Raw genomic sequence first — 16,083 nt, 5'->3', positions numbered from 1 at the left:
GGTTAAATGGGTGCGTTTAATTATTGATTCATATGATGTCTGTCATATGAGGGGGGCGGTGGAGCCACCACAGGCGTTATACAGCCATGGAGATGTGACAGTGAGCGGGCTGGACTTGGACTGAGGGATTTCAGAGCTCTTTTCCAACCTGAATGATGCCATGATTATATGACAGTGGGATAAACACGGCCAATGAACTCAGTCCGTTCTAAAGGCTCGCTCACACATCCATCCCTGAGGGACGCACCCCGCACTGAGCGCCCGCCTCCTTCCCGGCAGCCCCCTCAGTGAGAGGGCGGGAGCTTCCGTGTAGAGCGACAGACCGCTCAGCCAATAGCGTTGCGTTTTGGCGACCTACCAGCCAATAGGAACGCGCGTCCTCCGGAGTGTTCTAGAAGGGGCGGGCGGGGAGGCGCGGCTCTCTTGGTTCCCGCCCCCTCCCGGCCCGGCCTAGCGTGGATCTGCAGCCATGGCGGTCAAGGCCCTCAACCCTAAAGCCGAGGTTGCTCGCGCTCAGGCCGCCCTGGCGGTGAACATCAGCGCGGCCCGCGGGCTGCAGGACGTGCTGCGGACCAACCTGGGCCCTAAGGGCACCATGAAGATGTGAGGAACCCCCCTACACGGCTCTATCAGAGGGTGGGCCGGGCCCTCCCGCCATGCGCCTCAGAGCGCGGGCGGCCGATGGGGCCTGAGGGGAGAGCGGGGATCGTGAGGGGGGACACGGAGCTGGAGGGGCGGGTTGGGGGCTGGGGGGGTTTGGGGGCTGGGAAGGGCCGTTCCGAGGGTCACTCACCCGCCTCGTGCCGCCCGCAGGTTGGTGTCGGGGGCCGGAGACATTAAGTTGACCAAAGATGGCAACGTGCTGCTGCAGGAAATGGTGAGCTGAGGGTGGAGGGGGGAGGGAGCGCGGAGCCTGAGCCTGGGAGTCCGTGTGTGGGGCTGTGGGGATGGGGCTGGGTCCATCCCGGTCCATCCCGGCCCCCCATCCCCGCAGCCCCTCACAAGGCGGTGGGGGGGAGTTTGGGTTGAATTGGCTGCTCCCTGAGATGCCTGTTGTGTACCCACCACCTCCCTGATCATCCCCATCACAGCTCCTTGCAATTCTCTGTGGTACTGTTTTTTGGGGGAAAAAAAAAAAGATTAACTCAAAGAAATGTACTGAACTTTCTTTTGTTGTTAAGTAGGATTATGTGTTGAAACCAGCCAAACTGACAGGAATCATTGAAAGAATCATCTATTCATTCAAGATCTCGTTTAGCTGATTTTAGATTACTTGCTACTTGTATCAGTGCTGTAAGGCTTACTGTTCAGTTTTTTATTCTTGCTTAGCAAATACAACACCCCACAGCCTCCTTGATAGCAAAAGTAGCAACAGCACAAGATGACATCACTGGAGATGGTACCACCTCAAATGTCTTAATCATTGGAGAGCTGCTGAAGCAAGCAGACCTCTATATTTCTGAGGTATGTATGTAGTGTTTCTTTTGTAGAAGGGCAAGTAAAAAAGCTTTACCTGAGACTGTTCTGCTTTGGTTTTGTGTTGTGTGCTTGATGCTCAAAAAGGTGAAAATCAAACACCTCTTTGTGCTTAAAGTGAGCATGTCACAGAACTTGTAAAATGGGAAAAAGCTAAAGAGGACCTAAGGCTTGTTTCTCTTATTTGGGGTACTTTAGCTTCTAATAATGTGCAGCTGATTCATGCTGTTATCTTTGACTGTTTTGTTTGAATGAAAGTATTTCTTACTTGCATGTTAACAAAGAAATGCTCCACAGCAATAGATATTTTTGTAGTGTAAGTTGCAGAATAGACATTAATATTGCACAGTGAACACCCAAGTGTGCTTCGTAGTTCCCTTGGTTTTAATTCTGTGCTAGAAAAACCTGTGCTTTTCCTCTGCATTGGAAGGATTGACATTCCTTTTATATGTATTCAGAAGAACAGTACATTTTTTTATGACCATAGTATGCATGTTCTCTGTTTCACTTACAGGGAAATCACTATTTTATCTTACTGTTGTCTGCTGATGTCCCTTCTTTTCTTGCATTAGGGCTTGCACCCTAGAATAGTAGCAGAAGGATTTGAGATTGCAAAGGAAAAAGCACTTGAAGTCTTGGAGAAGGTCAAAGTTTCCAAGGAAATGGACAGGGAGACCCTTATAGATGTTGCCAAAACATCCCTTCGTACTAAAGTTCATACTGAACTTGCTGACATCCTAACAGAGGCAAGTACTCACACATCTTCATCCCCTTTTTGTGTGTTGTGCTCCAGGTTTTAAGCTGCTGGTATTATTCCTTTGGCAAAGAGTGGATAGAAAAATGTGAGTTTGCACAGTCTGACGGCCCTTTTGGGGATTTCTCCTCTCTTTCAGGCTGTAGTAGATTCCGTTTTGGCAGTCAGAAAACCAGGTGAACCTATTGACCTTCACATGGTAGAGATTATGGAGATGAAGCATAAATCAGAAACTGACACCACGTAAGTAATGAGCATCTGCATGCTTCAGCTTAATGGTATCCTGACATGGAGTAGCCTGGGTTGTTGTGTGTTTGGGTTTTTGTGCTTTTTATTTTCCTCTTAAAAGAACTTGGGTGTCTCAGAGCTGCTATTGGAAAAACTGCTAGGGAGAGAGTGAAAGAAAGGCAGAAATAGAAGTTTTGGCCATGAGTGATCTCGACAGCAGAAGGTTCCCAGCTGCTGAACTTGATGTCCTGACAAGGCTTTTGAAAAGCAAGGAGTAGCACTGGCTCAGACTTATGCTTTGCTGTTTGTGAGCATGGTTGTTTTGTTTTATAACTGTTTGTTGTTAGTATGCTTAATATGTTTTAAATATATCTGTGTAGACAATGGTCATCAGTACATGGATACTGGGTTGTAGCTGTCTTGTTGGGTGTTCTTCATGCTCTTATATTCCACAGTGGCATGGACGAATTCTGCTCTAGCTTTCTTCAGTAGCTATTGCAGTCAGACACCATGCCAGAACCAATTCCTGTTTTACACTGTGGCATGCTTTTTATATGCGAGTGGGCATGCCCTTGGAAGTGGGATACAAGATCATTCTTTGCTCCAAACATAAATTCACAGACCATTCATGCTAGGTTGATACACTGTCAGTTATTTCAACCAATGTGTACTTCCATGAAGTGCTCATCTCTGACCATCTTGACATGCAAAATGTTCATTAATCTTTCAGGCTGATTAGGGGGCTAGTTTTGGATCATGGTGCTCGCCATCCTGACATGAAGAAAAGAGTGGAAGATGCCTATATTCTTACTTGCAACGTGTCTTTAGAATATGAGAAAACGTGAGTATGCAGCACTAGCATGTAAGACACAAGTATTTTCTGTTCTTCAACTCTTTAAGGTGTGCTTAAACAAGAACCAGAGGGTCCATACAGATGCTCTTCTGGAGCATGACAGATAATGTAGAAGGTGGGGTAGAAAAGGTTGAGTTTCTTCTGCTTTCATTTCCTGGAAAAGGGAAATGAGATTAAATCTGAGTATTAATTTTTAGCATGTTACTGAAAGGATTCCTTCTTTTAACAGTTCATTTCTACAACACAGAGAACAGCTAATTTTTTTTTTTTCCCTCTCCAGAGAGGTGAGCGCTGGATTCTTCTACAAAAGCGCAGAAGAGAGAGAGAAACTAGTGAAAGCAGAAAGGAAGTTCATTGAAGATAGAGTGAGCAAAATCATAGACTTGAAAAGAAAAGTCTGCGGTGATTCAGATAAAGGATTTGTTGTGATTAACCAGAAGGTGAGAGAAAGGGTATAACTCAGTAAGAAAAATAACCAGAAATGTTGGCTTTTTTGGCAAGCTTGGTGCTGCTTGATTCACTTAGTACACTGCTTTGGATGCAAGAAACTGAATTGAGGTTGATGAACTGAATATACACATGCAGTTGCTTCCTGTGATTTCTTTGAGACCTGAGTAAGAACTTAGTACTGTCAACCTGAGAGAGGATTTTTCTTACCTTGATAGCCCCTTTCTTTGTTTCTAGGGAATTGACCCATTTTCCTTGGATGCACTTGCGAAAGAAGGAATTGTTGCTTTGCGCAGAGCTAAAAGGAGGAACATGGAAAGGTAAGCTTCTAGGGGGAGAGTGGGTAAATGACTTGCTCTGCCAGACTTGAACAGCGAGTCCAATCTGACTTCAATCAGCTTTAAAGGCAAAAAATCATCTCTGAGTGTTATTAGAGCAACTCAGAGTATTCTAAAGAAACTGTGAAGTAGGCAGTTCAGTATAAGGAGTGGCGTAGGAGTTGAAGCTGTGTGTACTCCCAAGAGCAGATGCCTCTTCTAGAGGCTTAATTCTGTAGGCTTTATTTTTTTGGTGAAGAGCACCAAACCAAACTGTTGCAAACTCAAGAACTGTAGTATTTTGCATGCTGAAATACTGCTGTTTGTGTTGGTGACTTCACATTTTACTTGGTGTAAAACAATTGCTAAGAAGTAAATGAACTCTTTCAGACTGACTCTTGCGTGTGGTGGCACTGCTATGAACTCTGTGGAGGATCTCACTCCTGACTGTCTGGGACATGCAGGTCTTGTCTATGAGTACACACTGGTGAGTACAGCTGTGCTTTTAGTTGAAGCCAAATGCTTCTGGTATTGCTTGGCCCCAAGTTTACTCTTGTTTTGGTGTGACTGTGCATGGAGTTTCCTTGCAGTATGGCTCTTAGAATAAGCAGTGTGAATAAATGCTGATGGGATTTTAAACCCTACTGTCCATTTGTATGTAAATATTTACCTTGATATTTGCACTTGTCACATTGCTTAGTTTGTCACATTGCTTTGTCCTACTGATGGATCCGTATCTTAATATCATAACATTGAGAGGATGGAAGTAAGATTCTGCTAGGTTCTTCCTACTGGCCTTTGTTTCTCATCACTTCTTTGGGTGTTACTCAGAACTGAATCTGAAAGTGTCCAGTTTTTCTGTTTATATTTGCTTAAAACACGTCAGGTGAATATCTAATGCTGTTTACAGGGGGAAGAGAAGTACACCTTCATTGAGAAATGTGACAACCCTCGCTCTGTTACCCTGTTGATCAGGGGACCGAATAAGCACACACTTACACAAATAAAGGATGCAGTCAGAGATGGTCTGCGTGCTGTGAAAAATGCTATTGAGGATGGTAAGTTTCAGCAACAACTCTCCTCAGAACCGATGGCTTTTGTATAATTTAGCTCTTCAGACTGGAGTAAGTTCATACTGTGAAGTGTTAATATTACTGCTTTGCCTTGTAGGGTGTGTGATTCCAGGGGCAGGTGCGTTGGAAGTGGCAGTAGCTAATGCTCTTGTTAAGCATAAACCCAATGTAAAAGGAAGAGCCCAGCTTGGAGTTCAAGCTTTTGCTGATGCTCTCCTCATCATTCCTAAGGTAGGACCTTTAGAATAAAGGGACTCTAAAGCACACCTAGGATCCTTCATGTTTTCTGCAGGAGGTCATTACGTTAATGTGATGTTCTTGTTTTCTTAAAGGTTCTTGCTCAGAACTCTGGGTATGATCCCCAGGAAACACTGGTGAAGGTTCAGGCAGAACACGCAGAATCTGGGCAGCTCATCGGGGTTGACTTGAACACTGGTAAGAGCTTTTTGAAATCACGGCATCTCCTAAAATCAGCTTGGCAATCAATACAAAGCAGCAAAACAATGCTGCTGAGGGAGAGGAGGGTTTGTAGGAGGCTGAACCTACCACAGGCCAGCTCTGTAAAGTGTAGGATTGCTCTTAGTGCACAAAGCTCAGCTCTTCATGGAAGGAGGCAATGCAGAATGCCTTGGCAGGGGTGCTATTGTAATACTTAAATGCACTGTGTGCGCTTTGTACATTGCAAGTAATTTGAGTTAAACATCAGGATGTCCTCCTTGAATGATGCAGACTGGTTGTTCAAAGACTGTCATGCCTCTTCCCTAGGTGAGCCAATGGTAGCTGCAGCAGCTGGAATCTGGGACAATTACAATGTCAAAAAGCAGCTGCTTCATTCGTGGTAAGTGCTGTAGTGATTGCACTTCACATAGTAACGGGTGTTTGGATGACAAAATTGATACTGTAATGTGGGTGGGATGAATCTCTATTAGAGGAAGCTGTTTTACAGGGTAGGAATAAAGCTGACTTGTTTGTGTCAAAACAACCATTCTAACTATTTATTTAATGTTCCCAGCACGGTGATTGCTAGCAACATTCTCTTGGTGGATGAAATTATGCGGGCTGGAATGTCGTCCCTTAAAGGCTGAATTGGATCTGCTGCTGCTGGTGGTGGTGGGCAGCTCCAGTAGCGCCCTCCAGAATGTCTTCAAGAACTCCACCTGAAAGTGCTTTATTTTGAGCCGTGGTGGGTTTTCCCAGCAGTGGAATCACTGTGCTGTAACTGGCAGCACCTCTTTGGTAAACGCGGCCACTCTAAATGTTAGCAACTATTGAAACAATCGGTTCTAAAAAGCCAGTTATTTATTTTGAATTTCTCTCAATTGTACGACTGAAGTTACTGTCCTTTTTACCCAATAAACTGTTCTGTTCTGTGCTTTCTGTGTCACTTATTGAGAAATTTCCATTCTGTGGACCAAGGTTTGGACGTTGTTCAGCACTTTGGATTTGTGTTGTGCTGGTTGCTGGCTCTGCAGCTGGTCTTTGTGATTGATTCCAGTACTTGGTCTGTGATTGATTCCATTACTTGGTCTGTGATTGATTCCATTACTTGGTCTTTGTGGTTGATTCCAGTTGTTGGGGTAGAGGATGACCTGGAAGTCCTGCTCAGGACGCTTCCTTTGGAGTGCTGGGTTTGTGTGGACTTAGTGCTGGGGAGTCACAATGTTTATCTTGTGCTTACCCAGTGTGAGGAGATGTTGGGTTCTGAGGGGATACCCATGTCCTGTGGTGCTATGGGGTAGCAGCGCTGTTCTGGCACATGAAGCACATTTGGTGCAGTGGTTCTGTCGTTAGCTGGGGCAGTAGGGGGCTTTTCATGCGTGGAAGTGAAATATCAACAATTACATGGCAACGTAAAATATCTTTTTCTTTAAAAAGAAAGGAAAAAGCACACGTGCCCTAAGTAAAGCACACGCAGTAGGCGTGGCGTGGGGGGGGAATGGCATCTCTTCCTCCGGAAACACTTCCCCGTCCTGAAGCTCTTCTGGGTCAGAGCCGTGCGGTTCCGTTTTGCTTTGGGCGCTGCTGGTGCTGCCCGGCTTTGTTCGCACGGAGATGCACAGCGCGGTGCTGCTTTGCTGCTGTGTGCTGGGCTGCGGCCGCGCTCTGCTGGGTGAGCTGGGAGCACTGCTGGGCTGGGAAACCATTACAATACGTTGTTAAAACAAACACAAGCAGGTCTATATAAATGCTAATTGCAGTCATTTGCATTGTATATCCAGCATGTGAAGTGGCTTTTTTGCCATTGCTATGTTGTACTGTTTAGATTTACCCATTAATGTTTGTACTCACTGCTTCCCTTTCAGCGTTTGGAAATGATGAGCGCATGGTGCAGCTGCCCGGGGGGAAGTTCCAGATGGGCTCCAGCTCCACTCAGAGCAGAGACCAGGAGGGACCCATGCGGGAGGTGACAGTGAAGCCCTTCGCTATGGACAAGTTCCCTGTTACCAACAGGGACTTCAGGTGAGCTGCTGTCATAAGGCTGCTGGTGCAGCTCTTGGAGAGCTCTGCCACGGGTACCTGAGCGTGTTGTGTTTGTGCCAGGGAGTTTGTTAGAGAAAAGAAATACAAAACTGAAGCAGAAGCGTTTGGCTGGAGTTTTGTCTTTGAGGATTTCGTATCAGAAGAGCTGAAAAAAAAAGTCACCCAAAAACTGGAGGTAAATCTGAAGCCTGGAGGGAGATGAAGAGGGTTCAGTACGTGGGTGACAGTGTGGGGACATCTCGGTGATGGGGGAAGTAGTGACTGCCCAGGGAGCGTGGAGTCCCTGGAGGTGTCCTAGAACTGTGGGGATGTGGCACTGAGGGACGTGGACAGTAGGGTGGGGTTGGGCTTTGGGATCCTTGAGGTCTTTTCCAACCTTAATCATTCTGTGATTCACAGTAACCCAGATCAAACAGTTCCCAAACTAACACATTCTCCTCTTCCCATGCGCTGTTGGAGGATGACTGAAGGGTATCTGGGGGCAGGAAGGGGACAGCACAGTATTAATGTGATGTTGCTTCTTTTCCCAGTCTGCTCCTTGGTGGCTGCCAGTTGAGAAGGCTTTTTGGCGACAGGTGGGTGTGAATCAGGCATGGTGGTGAGTTCTTTCCTAAAACCAAGGGGAAAATAGCACCTCTGGTTCCTCTGTGCAGGCTCCCCACCTTGCTCTGTTCTATCCTTTTCCTTTTTTGTTTTCTTTGTATTTTTTAATGATGAGTTAAACTGATGAAGATCACTGCAATTTGCAGCCTGCAGGTCCAGGCTCTGGCATTGCAGACAGACTGGACCACCCAGTGCTGCACGTGAGCTGGAACGACGCTAAGGCATTCTGCAGTTGGAAGGGGAAGAGGCTCCCAGCTGAGGAGGAGTGGGAGTTCGCTGCCCGGGGAGGGCTGGAGCGTACGTAGGCACCCCCTCCCTGCCCACACCTAGTGGCTTTCTATCACAGAATATCCTGTGTAGGAAGGAACCAGAAGGATCATTGAGCCCAGCTCCTGTCTGTCCCTTTGAGATGCCTCCATAGAGATGTTTCCAGGGGTTGATCTGAAGGCTGAACAACCTCTCTCAGCCTTGGAATAAATGGGATAAACAGTGGCTCAATGCGCCTCCCTTAGCGAAGCTCTAAATGCCATTTGATGGGTGTATAGAAGCATCCCAAGTGTGCAGGAAACAGCAGCCACAACAAATGAGAGGATCCTGGGATAACTGCTCTCTTTTCCCTTGACAGAAAGGCTGTATCCCTGGGGAAACAAGTTCCAGCCAAACCGCACCAACCTGTGGCAGGTGAGCTCCCACCAGCTGTCCTGCTCCCCAACAAAGAGTTATTTCCACTGTTTAAGTGTAGTTAGGCTTAAGAAACAGGACTTTTCTTCTTCTCTGCAATGGGCCTTTGCTTAATGTCATCTTTCCTCCCCCAGGGTGACTTCCCAAGGGGAGACACAGCTGAGGATGGCTATCATGGTGTGTCCCCAGTGGCAGCATTCTCACCTCAGAACAGTTACGGTATGGAGAGGCATCACTGCCCAGCTCTTTGGGTTCTTATCTGCTCACCTTTCCACACTGATTATAAACCCCATAGTTGTAACGAAGTTTCTAATGTGAAATGGGATCTCATTCCCATCTTGATAGTGTGAGTGAGCCCAGTGAAAGTGTTGTTACTGCAGCTGGAGCACTTCACTGTGCCATCCCATGCCTGTTATCAGGTGTGCTGGAGGGGCAGCAAATGCCATTCCCTCCTGCAGGTGGAAAGTGATGGGGACCATGTAAGATGAGACAGTTGTTGAAGGTCCAGCTCTACCTAGGGGCTGGTTTGCAGTACAGTGAGGAGCTTCTTGTTCTGCTGGGATCTTTCTGGGATGATGGGGTGGAGTGGAGTCAGACTTCATGATCTTAGAAATCTTCTTCAACAGTATTGATTCTGTGGGAACCTTCTGTCTCAGGGCTCTATGACCTGCTGGGGAACACCTGGGAGTGGACGGCCTCACAGTACACACCGCCAGGCCCTCCCCGGCCACATGCTGAGGTGATGCATGTGCTGAGAGGAGCCTCGTGGATCGACACTGTAGATGGGTCTGCAAACCACCGAGCCTGCATCACCACCAGGTCAGTGCCAGCACTGCTTGTGGTTTCTCCTTCAGCTGCATAAGGGGCTACTTTGTTTGGCTGTTCCTATCTAGTTTTGTTGAGAAGCATTTAGGAAAAAGCTCTATGGATACTGCTATAAATTAATTCCTAATTGCTTCTCAAATAATTTGTTTTCCATCAAGTACTAAAACACCTTTCTAAAACTCAGGTAAGTGGGAACACGTTACACAGGGTCGCATTCACCAGTCTGAGCACTGACTGCAGGATCCCTAACGGGGGTATCTTTCCCAGGATGGGGAACACACCAGACTCAGCCTCCGACAACCTCAGCTTCCGCTGCGCTGCCGACATCCCAAGTCACACCAATAAGAGCAGCAGAACCAAACCTGAGCTCTGAGGAGGGCTCCTGCCACAACCTGAGGGCAGTTTCTCCTGTGGAGATGGACAGTAACCCCCAGAAACCATTTTCATTAAACCAGTGAAGTTTGTTTAAAAAAAAAAAAACAAAAACTAAATTCTTTTGGCTTAAAACTCATTTCTGCACACCAGGTTGCAAACAAAGCGACTGCAAACAACAGGCCGTGGGTGCTGCAGACATTACATGTCTCCTTTTGGTGTATCTGTGGCAATCAGAGGCCTGTTTGTGCGAGTCCAACTCCAAATCTGATGGCACAGGAGCCCCAGCACAGCGGGTTGAGGACATCCTGCCAGGCACTGCTCATCTCATGTGTCCAGCAGGATCTGCTGCTCCACTGAGGGCAACATCTCAAATCAAGTTTGGAGAGAACCCAAACTGGGCTATACCCAGCATGCATGACAGCCGTCTGCACCTATAGCTTGAGGCCAGTAGCTTATAAGAAAAAGCACCAAAAACTCACTGGTTGATTTGGAAATATTTTACTTGCCTTAACTCTAAGCAAACCCAACTCAAGCAGCAGCGATGCTGCCATCAAAACAGCTCTTCCTCAGCCGCCAGAGTGAGCAGAACAGCCTTGCAGGTGTTCTCAAACAGCGCAGCCCTGTTCTGTGCCTCACCCTTCTTCACCCAGTGCCGGTAGGTGCGGAAGGCGCAGGCGTCGATCAGTTTGCGGATGGGTTTCAGTGCATATGGATCCCGCACCACCAGCTCCCGTGTCACCGCCTTCAGCATGCGGTACTGGTAGTAAATGCGGACGGACGCCAGCACGGTCAGACAGATCACCTGTGGGGGAAGGGGAAAGCTGGGACCTTGGCTCACCACTCAGCTCTGTCCCTGAGCACCACAGCTGCACGTTGCTTAACCACCTCCAGGGATGGGGGATCAACCACTTCCCTGGGCAGTCTGTTCCCAACCTTCTCTCTGAAGAACTCTTTCCTAATGTCCAACTTAAACCTTCCCTGGTGCAACTTGAGGCTGTTTTCTCTTGTTCTATTGCTTGTTGCTTGGGAGAGGAGACTGACACCCCCTCACACACACACTGTGCTCTCCTTTGGGGTTGTATATGCATGAAAGTAATGGTATTTACTTGTAGACCAGTAACTGTGTTCCTGAGTGCTCTGCATATCTTATAGACAATGCTGTGATTGACACAGTAATACCAAAGTAGTGCTTGGGGAGCCATCCCCATCTTGGTGCTGCATCCTGCCACAGCCCAGCTCCATCAACCCCACTGAGCACCATTTCTCCTTACCCAGCCAGAACACCCATCCCATGTTCTCCTCCTGAGTTCAGGGTGCCAACATGTCCCTGTTCCCAGCATCAGCCTCACCTTGAATTTCCGGAAGGGGCTGAAGTGTCGGACCTCCTCCACATCGTACTGCTGGAAGAAGGGATGTGCCAGCGCCTCCCTCGCTGTGTACCGTCGCTGTGGATCCACCACCAGGAACCGGGAGATCTGCAGGACAGCACCGGGTTGATCCCATGGCATCCCAGCCACCTGCTCCCCATTGTATCTCCCCATTCCTCAGCACCCACCAGGTCCTTGACGGTGTCGGAGCGATCATCCCACTCCGGGGAGCCAAACTGGTAGTCCCCATTCATGATCATCCGCAGCATCAGCATCTGCTTGCGGTGCCAGAAGGGAGGTGAGCCAGCCAGCAGTGTGTACATGATCACCCCGGTGCTCCACCTGCAGGGACCCAGCGGGACACACCAGCTCCAGCAGCACCCAAAGGATCCATACCCCACACTGCAGGCAGTGGGGTGTATTATTCAGTTCCTCACAAACCCTAAAGCTGGTCCCAACAAGGAGCGATTCCTGCAGTGCTTCAAACCATGCTCACTTTGCAAGCACCCCAAAGACTTGAGGGCACTTCACTCACATGTCCACTTCTTTCCCATAGCCCTCGTGCTCATCATCCATGGAGCACTGCAGGATTTCGGGGGCCAGGTAGCCAGGAGTGCCGCAGATCTCTGCAAAACAGGGGCAGAGCATCCCCTTAGGGACACAGGGAGCACCGTGCCACGCTGAAGCAGTTTGTCCCAGAGAGGCAACAAGATGTGTTCAGATCCTTGCAGTGATGGTATTGGCATGGAGTGGCTGCAGCTCGTGTGCATCTGGCTGCAGACTTAAGTTGGTGAGTTATAATGAGTTATAATAGTGAGGAGAGCAGTGAGGGGATGCTGCTGGAAGGAGATGCCTGTTGTTATGTTGCTCTTTGCAGGGCAGGAGGGGGGTAAAACTTGATGAATGGAGCAATGAGGGTCAACTGGAGGACAAAAATAGTGGGAAGAACACTGTAGTGTTTTCATCATGGGAAGGAGTGAGGCTGGAGGGGCTGCACCAGCTCACCATGGGCATCGTGTCAGTGCTGCACACCCACCTTTGAGCTTCTCGTTCTCACGCAGTTGGCAGGAGAAGCCAAAGTCTGTCAGCTTAATGTTCATGTCATCATCCAGGAGGATGTTCTCCGGCTTCAGGTCGCGGTGCACGATGTCGATGGAGTGCAGGTACTCGATCACCTCCAGCAGTGCGTGCATGATCTTCCTAGGGAGGGGGGGACAGCATTACTCCCAGTGCCCATTAGCACTGCACTCCTGGGGATGGGGATAAGGACAGGAATAGGGGCTGCACAGCTCAGCCCCTGTGCAAAAGCCTTGACACCCAAGCACAGAGGCACAGACCGGGTGGCGTTTTGTCCATGCACACTGTGCTGGCTGCACAACTGTGCTTGGAACTCAGGCTTTGATTCTGCAGCACAGCTTCAGCCTTACCTGGTTTCCTTCTCGCTTAAAGTGACCTTCTCGGTGAGGTAGTCAAAGAGCTCCCCCCTCTTCATCCTGCGTGCAGGAGGGAAAATCAGCCTCAAGCCAGGGACTGCCAGGAGTTACTGCCCCTTTGGTGCTCGCTGCACAAAATGACAAGCTGACACACTAATAGGAAAGGGTTAAAGATGCCTTGATATCTTGCAAAATATCAGGCAGGAGGAGGAAAAGCTGTGCACAGAGCAGGCAGGGTTTGGAAGGGACCAATGGGTTCATCATGATGCCACGAGTTACGGCGCTGTGCCAGCCCTGGTCCTGCTGGGCATATAAATAACCCCAAGCTCCCACCAAAGGTTATGGGGAAACCTGAGCTGCTGCTGATGGAGGGAGCAGAGCTGAGGCTGAGTGAGCAGGCTCCCTCCTACCTCAAGCAAGACCCAGTTGTGGCCCTGTTTTGCCCATTGGGGCCATAGAAAAAAGCAGGGTGGAAATGTGGAGGAATGGAGGCAAATGGGAGCTGGTACTTACAGGTCAAACACCAGGAAGAAGAAGGTGCTGGACTCATAGCTGTCCTTCAGCTGGACTGCAATGAAATGGAGCTGTGAGCTCTGTGCAGCGTGTTCCTCAGCACACACCCCATGCACAGAGAGCTCCTTTCCACTAACAGCCTAAAAATTGCTGATCTAATTGCTAAGTGAATTCACTAATTAAGTGAATTAATTAGTGCTTTGATCAGGAGCTCAGGAGGGAGATGGCTGGGCAGAGGCAGAGCAGGGGATGCTCTGAGCAGCTTCTCCACCTCATGCCAGACCATGGATCCCACGGAGCTCTGACATCCATCACCCCAAAGCCCGTCCTGGGTGAACCTCAAAGAGTAAACGTGGCAGAAACCCTCCAGCCCCGACTCACTGACGTTGGGGTGTCCCGAGACCTTGCGCAGGATGTCGATCTCTTTGGCTGTGGCCTCACGCAGCTCCTGCACCTCCTGGGGGGAGATGTTCCCTGCTGTGATGTCGATGATCTTCACCGCATATTCCTGCCTGGTCACTTTGTGGATGCACCGGCGGACGACGCTGCTCACCCCCCTGCCAGGAACAGCCCAGGAACAATCAGGTACTTCCCACCCCTGTTTGCATGACGTGCTATGGAGGATCAGGATGGAATCGTTTTCCCACAACTGGGACATGGACCCAATGATCCTTATGGGTCCCTTCTACTCTATGAACTAACAGGGATGCTCTGTGAGCTCCTGGGATGGGTCCTGAGTTGGGGCATCGTGGGTTGGCAGAGGGTTAGAACGGGATGATCTTTAAGATCCCTTCCACCCCAAACCATTTGTTTGGGCTCCCCCCACCCAGCACAGACACACACTGGGGCCGTGGTGCTTCCCTGGCTCAGGGGGACAAACTGTGAGCAGCTGGAAGGTGCTTCTTCATGCTATTTTTAACCCGTGGGTGGGTGCTGTGGGCTCCCATCAGATCAGATTCCTGTTGTGATCAAGCAAAACATTTTCCCAGAACCAAACTTTACCTGCCCAGAACCTCCTTGGGCTCATATTTTTCATAGAACTCCTTGGATGTGTTCCAGTCCGGGAGCTCCTCCTCCTTTGTCATGGCTGGGTGCTGCCAGGTGGAACAGGGCTGGGGAGAGAACAGCTCTGATGGACCCAAAACATCAACCCATGGCACTGCCCAGGGACCCGCTGAGCTGTGAGATCCACCTCTATTCCTCCCAGCCCTGTTCTTTCTGGTTCTAACACTAATTGTTTTCCCCTGATTATTATGAGAAGTCCGTCCCGAATGGCTTTTGGCTGAGAAATAGTAGGAGAAAATGGCATGAAAAGGGAACGGAGGGGAGAGCTGGAGCCGCTGCCAGCACGGTGGGGTCAGCTGGGGCCGAGCCGCGGGGTCGGGCAGGGCAACACAACGCGGTGCCAGCAGCGCCCAGACCCTGGACCTCCCTTTAGAAGCATTTTGTGTCCTTCCCTTTTAAGCTGCTCCTTGCAGGCAATGCTGCCCCACATCTCGTTGTTGACAGCAGCCCCCATTGGGTTGCAGTGCTGGCTGTAGGCTGGGGGCGATCCGACACCGCTTGCTTTGTGTTGGATTAGTAAGCACACCGATTAACGCGGCATATTAGTACGTTATGCCATAAAACGCAGCTGATGGGAGATTTGGGAGAAGCGTTGACCCGATTTGGGGCTCAAATCCTACGTGCGCGGCGCAGAGAAAACATCGATGGGGGATGGAGAGAATGAGGGGGGTCTCAGTGCGCGCTGAGCTGCACCGCCCCGTATCGCCCCATATCGCCCCGTATCGCCCTCCCGTCCCCCCCGGCGGCCTCAGCTCCCGGTCCGGCCTCACCTCCCCTCGGTTCCCGCAGCGCCGCCGTCTCAGCCGTGCGCCATCGGGGCCGGAAACGGAGCGGGACGGGAGGAGGAGCGCGGGGAGGGGGAGGAGCGGAGCAGCGCTGAAAATAACGCGCAGCACCGCAGCGGCCCGGAGGATGGTTGGGGGGGGGGGGGGGGGGGTATCTCTGCCCCCGTTATTCCTGTCCCATTATTCCTGCCCCCGTTATTTCTGCCCCGTCCCTCCACGGCGGGGCGGCCCCAAGCTCTGATTTTATCCGTTCTCTTCCAGGAAATGCTGCACAGAGATGAGGCTCCAAGGAGCCGGTGGGACACAGTGCAGGAGCTCAGGAAACAAGAAGGTATTTTTTAGGGTCTTTGTAAAGGAGTTGTGTTACTGGGGGCTGCGAGTTCCCCGTAAGATGGTGCTTCAGCCATTTTGTCTTGGAAGTGTGTATTGCTACGCAGAGCTTTCATGTAGAGGGATGGCATTTCCTCAGCCTCTTTAAACTGAATACAGAGGCCGTAGTCAGAACTAGGATGGGATGCGGGCTGACCTGCTGCACACCCAGCACTGCAGTCAGCCATAACCTCCCTCCTCCCCACACTCTGCAATAAGCACAAGTTGCCCCCGGGGTTCAAATAGTGCAGGAAATGTCAGTCACCAAACCCTGAGCCAAAGCTGCTCCTGGCAGCCTGCAGCTCCAGCCCTTCAGCCCTCCCTCCTGCCAGCAGGGCTGGGAACGTGCTCAGCCTGCTAAAATCAGTTCCTGCCCGCTCACCTTCAGAGCTCAACTCACCCAGCAGCCCAACCCCCCCCAGGGCAAGGTACCTCCAT

The 16,083-nt window shown here is 49.8% G+C and overlaps 3 protein-coding genes and 2 non-coding genes across 10 annotated transcripts; 4 read left to right on the top strand and 1 right to left on the bottom strand.

Moving 5' to 3' along the window:
* Positions 1-441: 441 nt before the first annotated feature.
* On the top strand, positions 442-6,520 carry CCT6A (chaperonin containing TCP1 subunit 6A). Its single transcript, XM_015880485.2, has 14 exons — positions 442-603; positions 814-877; positions 1,330-1,464; positions 2,049-2,222; positions 2,370-2,473; positions 3,189-3,299; positions 3,592-3,751; positions 3,996-4,078; positions 4,466-4,562; positions 4,986-5,133; positions 5,246-5,379; positions 5,481-5,583; positions 5,914-5,986; positions 6,161-6,520. Exons 1-14 carry the CDS (start codon positions 470-472, stop codon positions 6,231-6,233), a joined length of 1,593 nt encoding a protein of 530 aa, XP_015735971.2. The 5' UTR covers positions 442-469; the 3' UTR covers positions 6,234-6,520.
* On the top strand, positions 1,818-1,949 carry LOC116654263 (small nucleolar RNA SNORA22). Its single transcript, XR_004309358.1, has one exon. It is a non-coding gene; the product is annotated as a small nucleolar RNA SNORA22 (small nucleolar RNA).
* Positions 2,916-3,047, top strand: LOC116654262 (small nucleolar RNA SNORA15). The gene has a single exon (XR_004309357.2). It is a non-coding gene; the product is annotated as a small nucleolar RNA SNORA15 (small nucleolar RNA).
* A 616-nt stretch (positions 6,521-7,136) lies between the features above and the next one.
* On the top strand, positions 7,137-11,960 carry SUMF2 (sulfatase modifying factor 2). 6 transcript variants are annotated; one of them, XM_085522302.1, is made up of 9 exons: positions 7,137-7,258; positions 7,452-7,608; positions 7,690-7,804; positions 8,160-8,204; positions 8,379-8,529; positions 8,858-8,913; positions 9,048-9,132; positions 9,570-9,732; positions 11,389-11,960. In XM_085522302.1, exons 1-9 carry the CDS (start codon positions 7,201-7,203, stop codon positions 11,417-11,419), a joined length of 861 nt encoding a protein of 286 aa, XP_085378428.1. In that variant the 5' UTR covers positions 7,137-7,200; the 3' UTR covers positions 11,420-11,960. The 6 variants fall into 6 exon arrangements, with proteins under 6 accessions (XP_085378428.1, XP_085378426.1, XP_015735975.3 ...); XM_085522300.1 differs by having other exon boundaries at positions 9,540-9,732; XM_015880489.3 differs by lacking the exon at positions 11,389-11,960 and adding an exon at positions 10,006-10,224.
* Positions 10,596-15,328, bottom strand: PHKG1 (phosphorylase kinase catalytic subunit gamma 1). Its single transcript, XM_015880486.2, has 10 exons — positions 15,262-15,328; positions 14,429-14,538; positions 13,808-13,983; positions 13,427-13,481; positions 12,908-12,973; positions 12,517-12,680; positions 12,016-12,106; positions 11,669-11,822; positions 11,463-11,588; positions 10,596-10,915 (listed from the first exon to the last, which is right to left on the bottom strand). Exons 2-10 carry the CDS (start codon positions 14,509-14,511, stop codon positions 10,664-10,666), a joined length of 1,167 nt encoding a protein of 388 aa, XP_015735972.1. The 5' UTR covers positions 14,512-14,538; positions 15,262-15,328; the 3' UTR covers positions 10,596-10,663.
* Between the last annotated feature and the right edge of the window lie 755 nt (positions 15,329-16,083).

Source organism: Coturnix japonica, chromosome 22 (assembly GCF_054131305.1).
Source record: "Coturnix japonica strain WE chromosome 22, WE-NBRP24, whole genome shotgun sequence".
Taxonomy (NCBI): Eukaryota; Metazoa; Chordata; class Aves; order Galliformes; family Phasianidae; genus Coturnix; species Coturnix japonica.
This window is presented reverse-complemented; position numbering and strand designations above follow the sequence as displayed.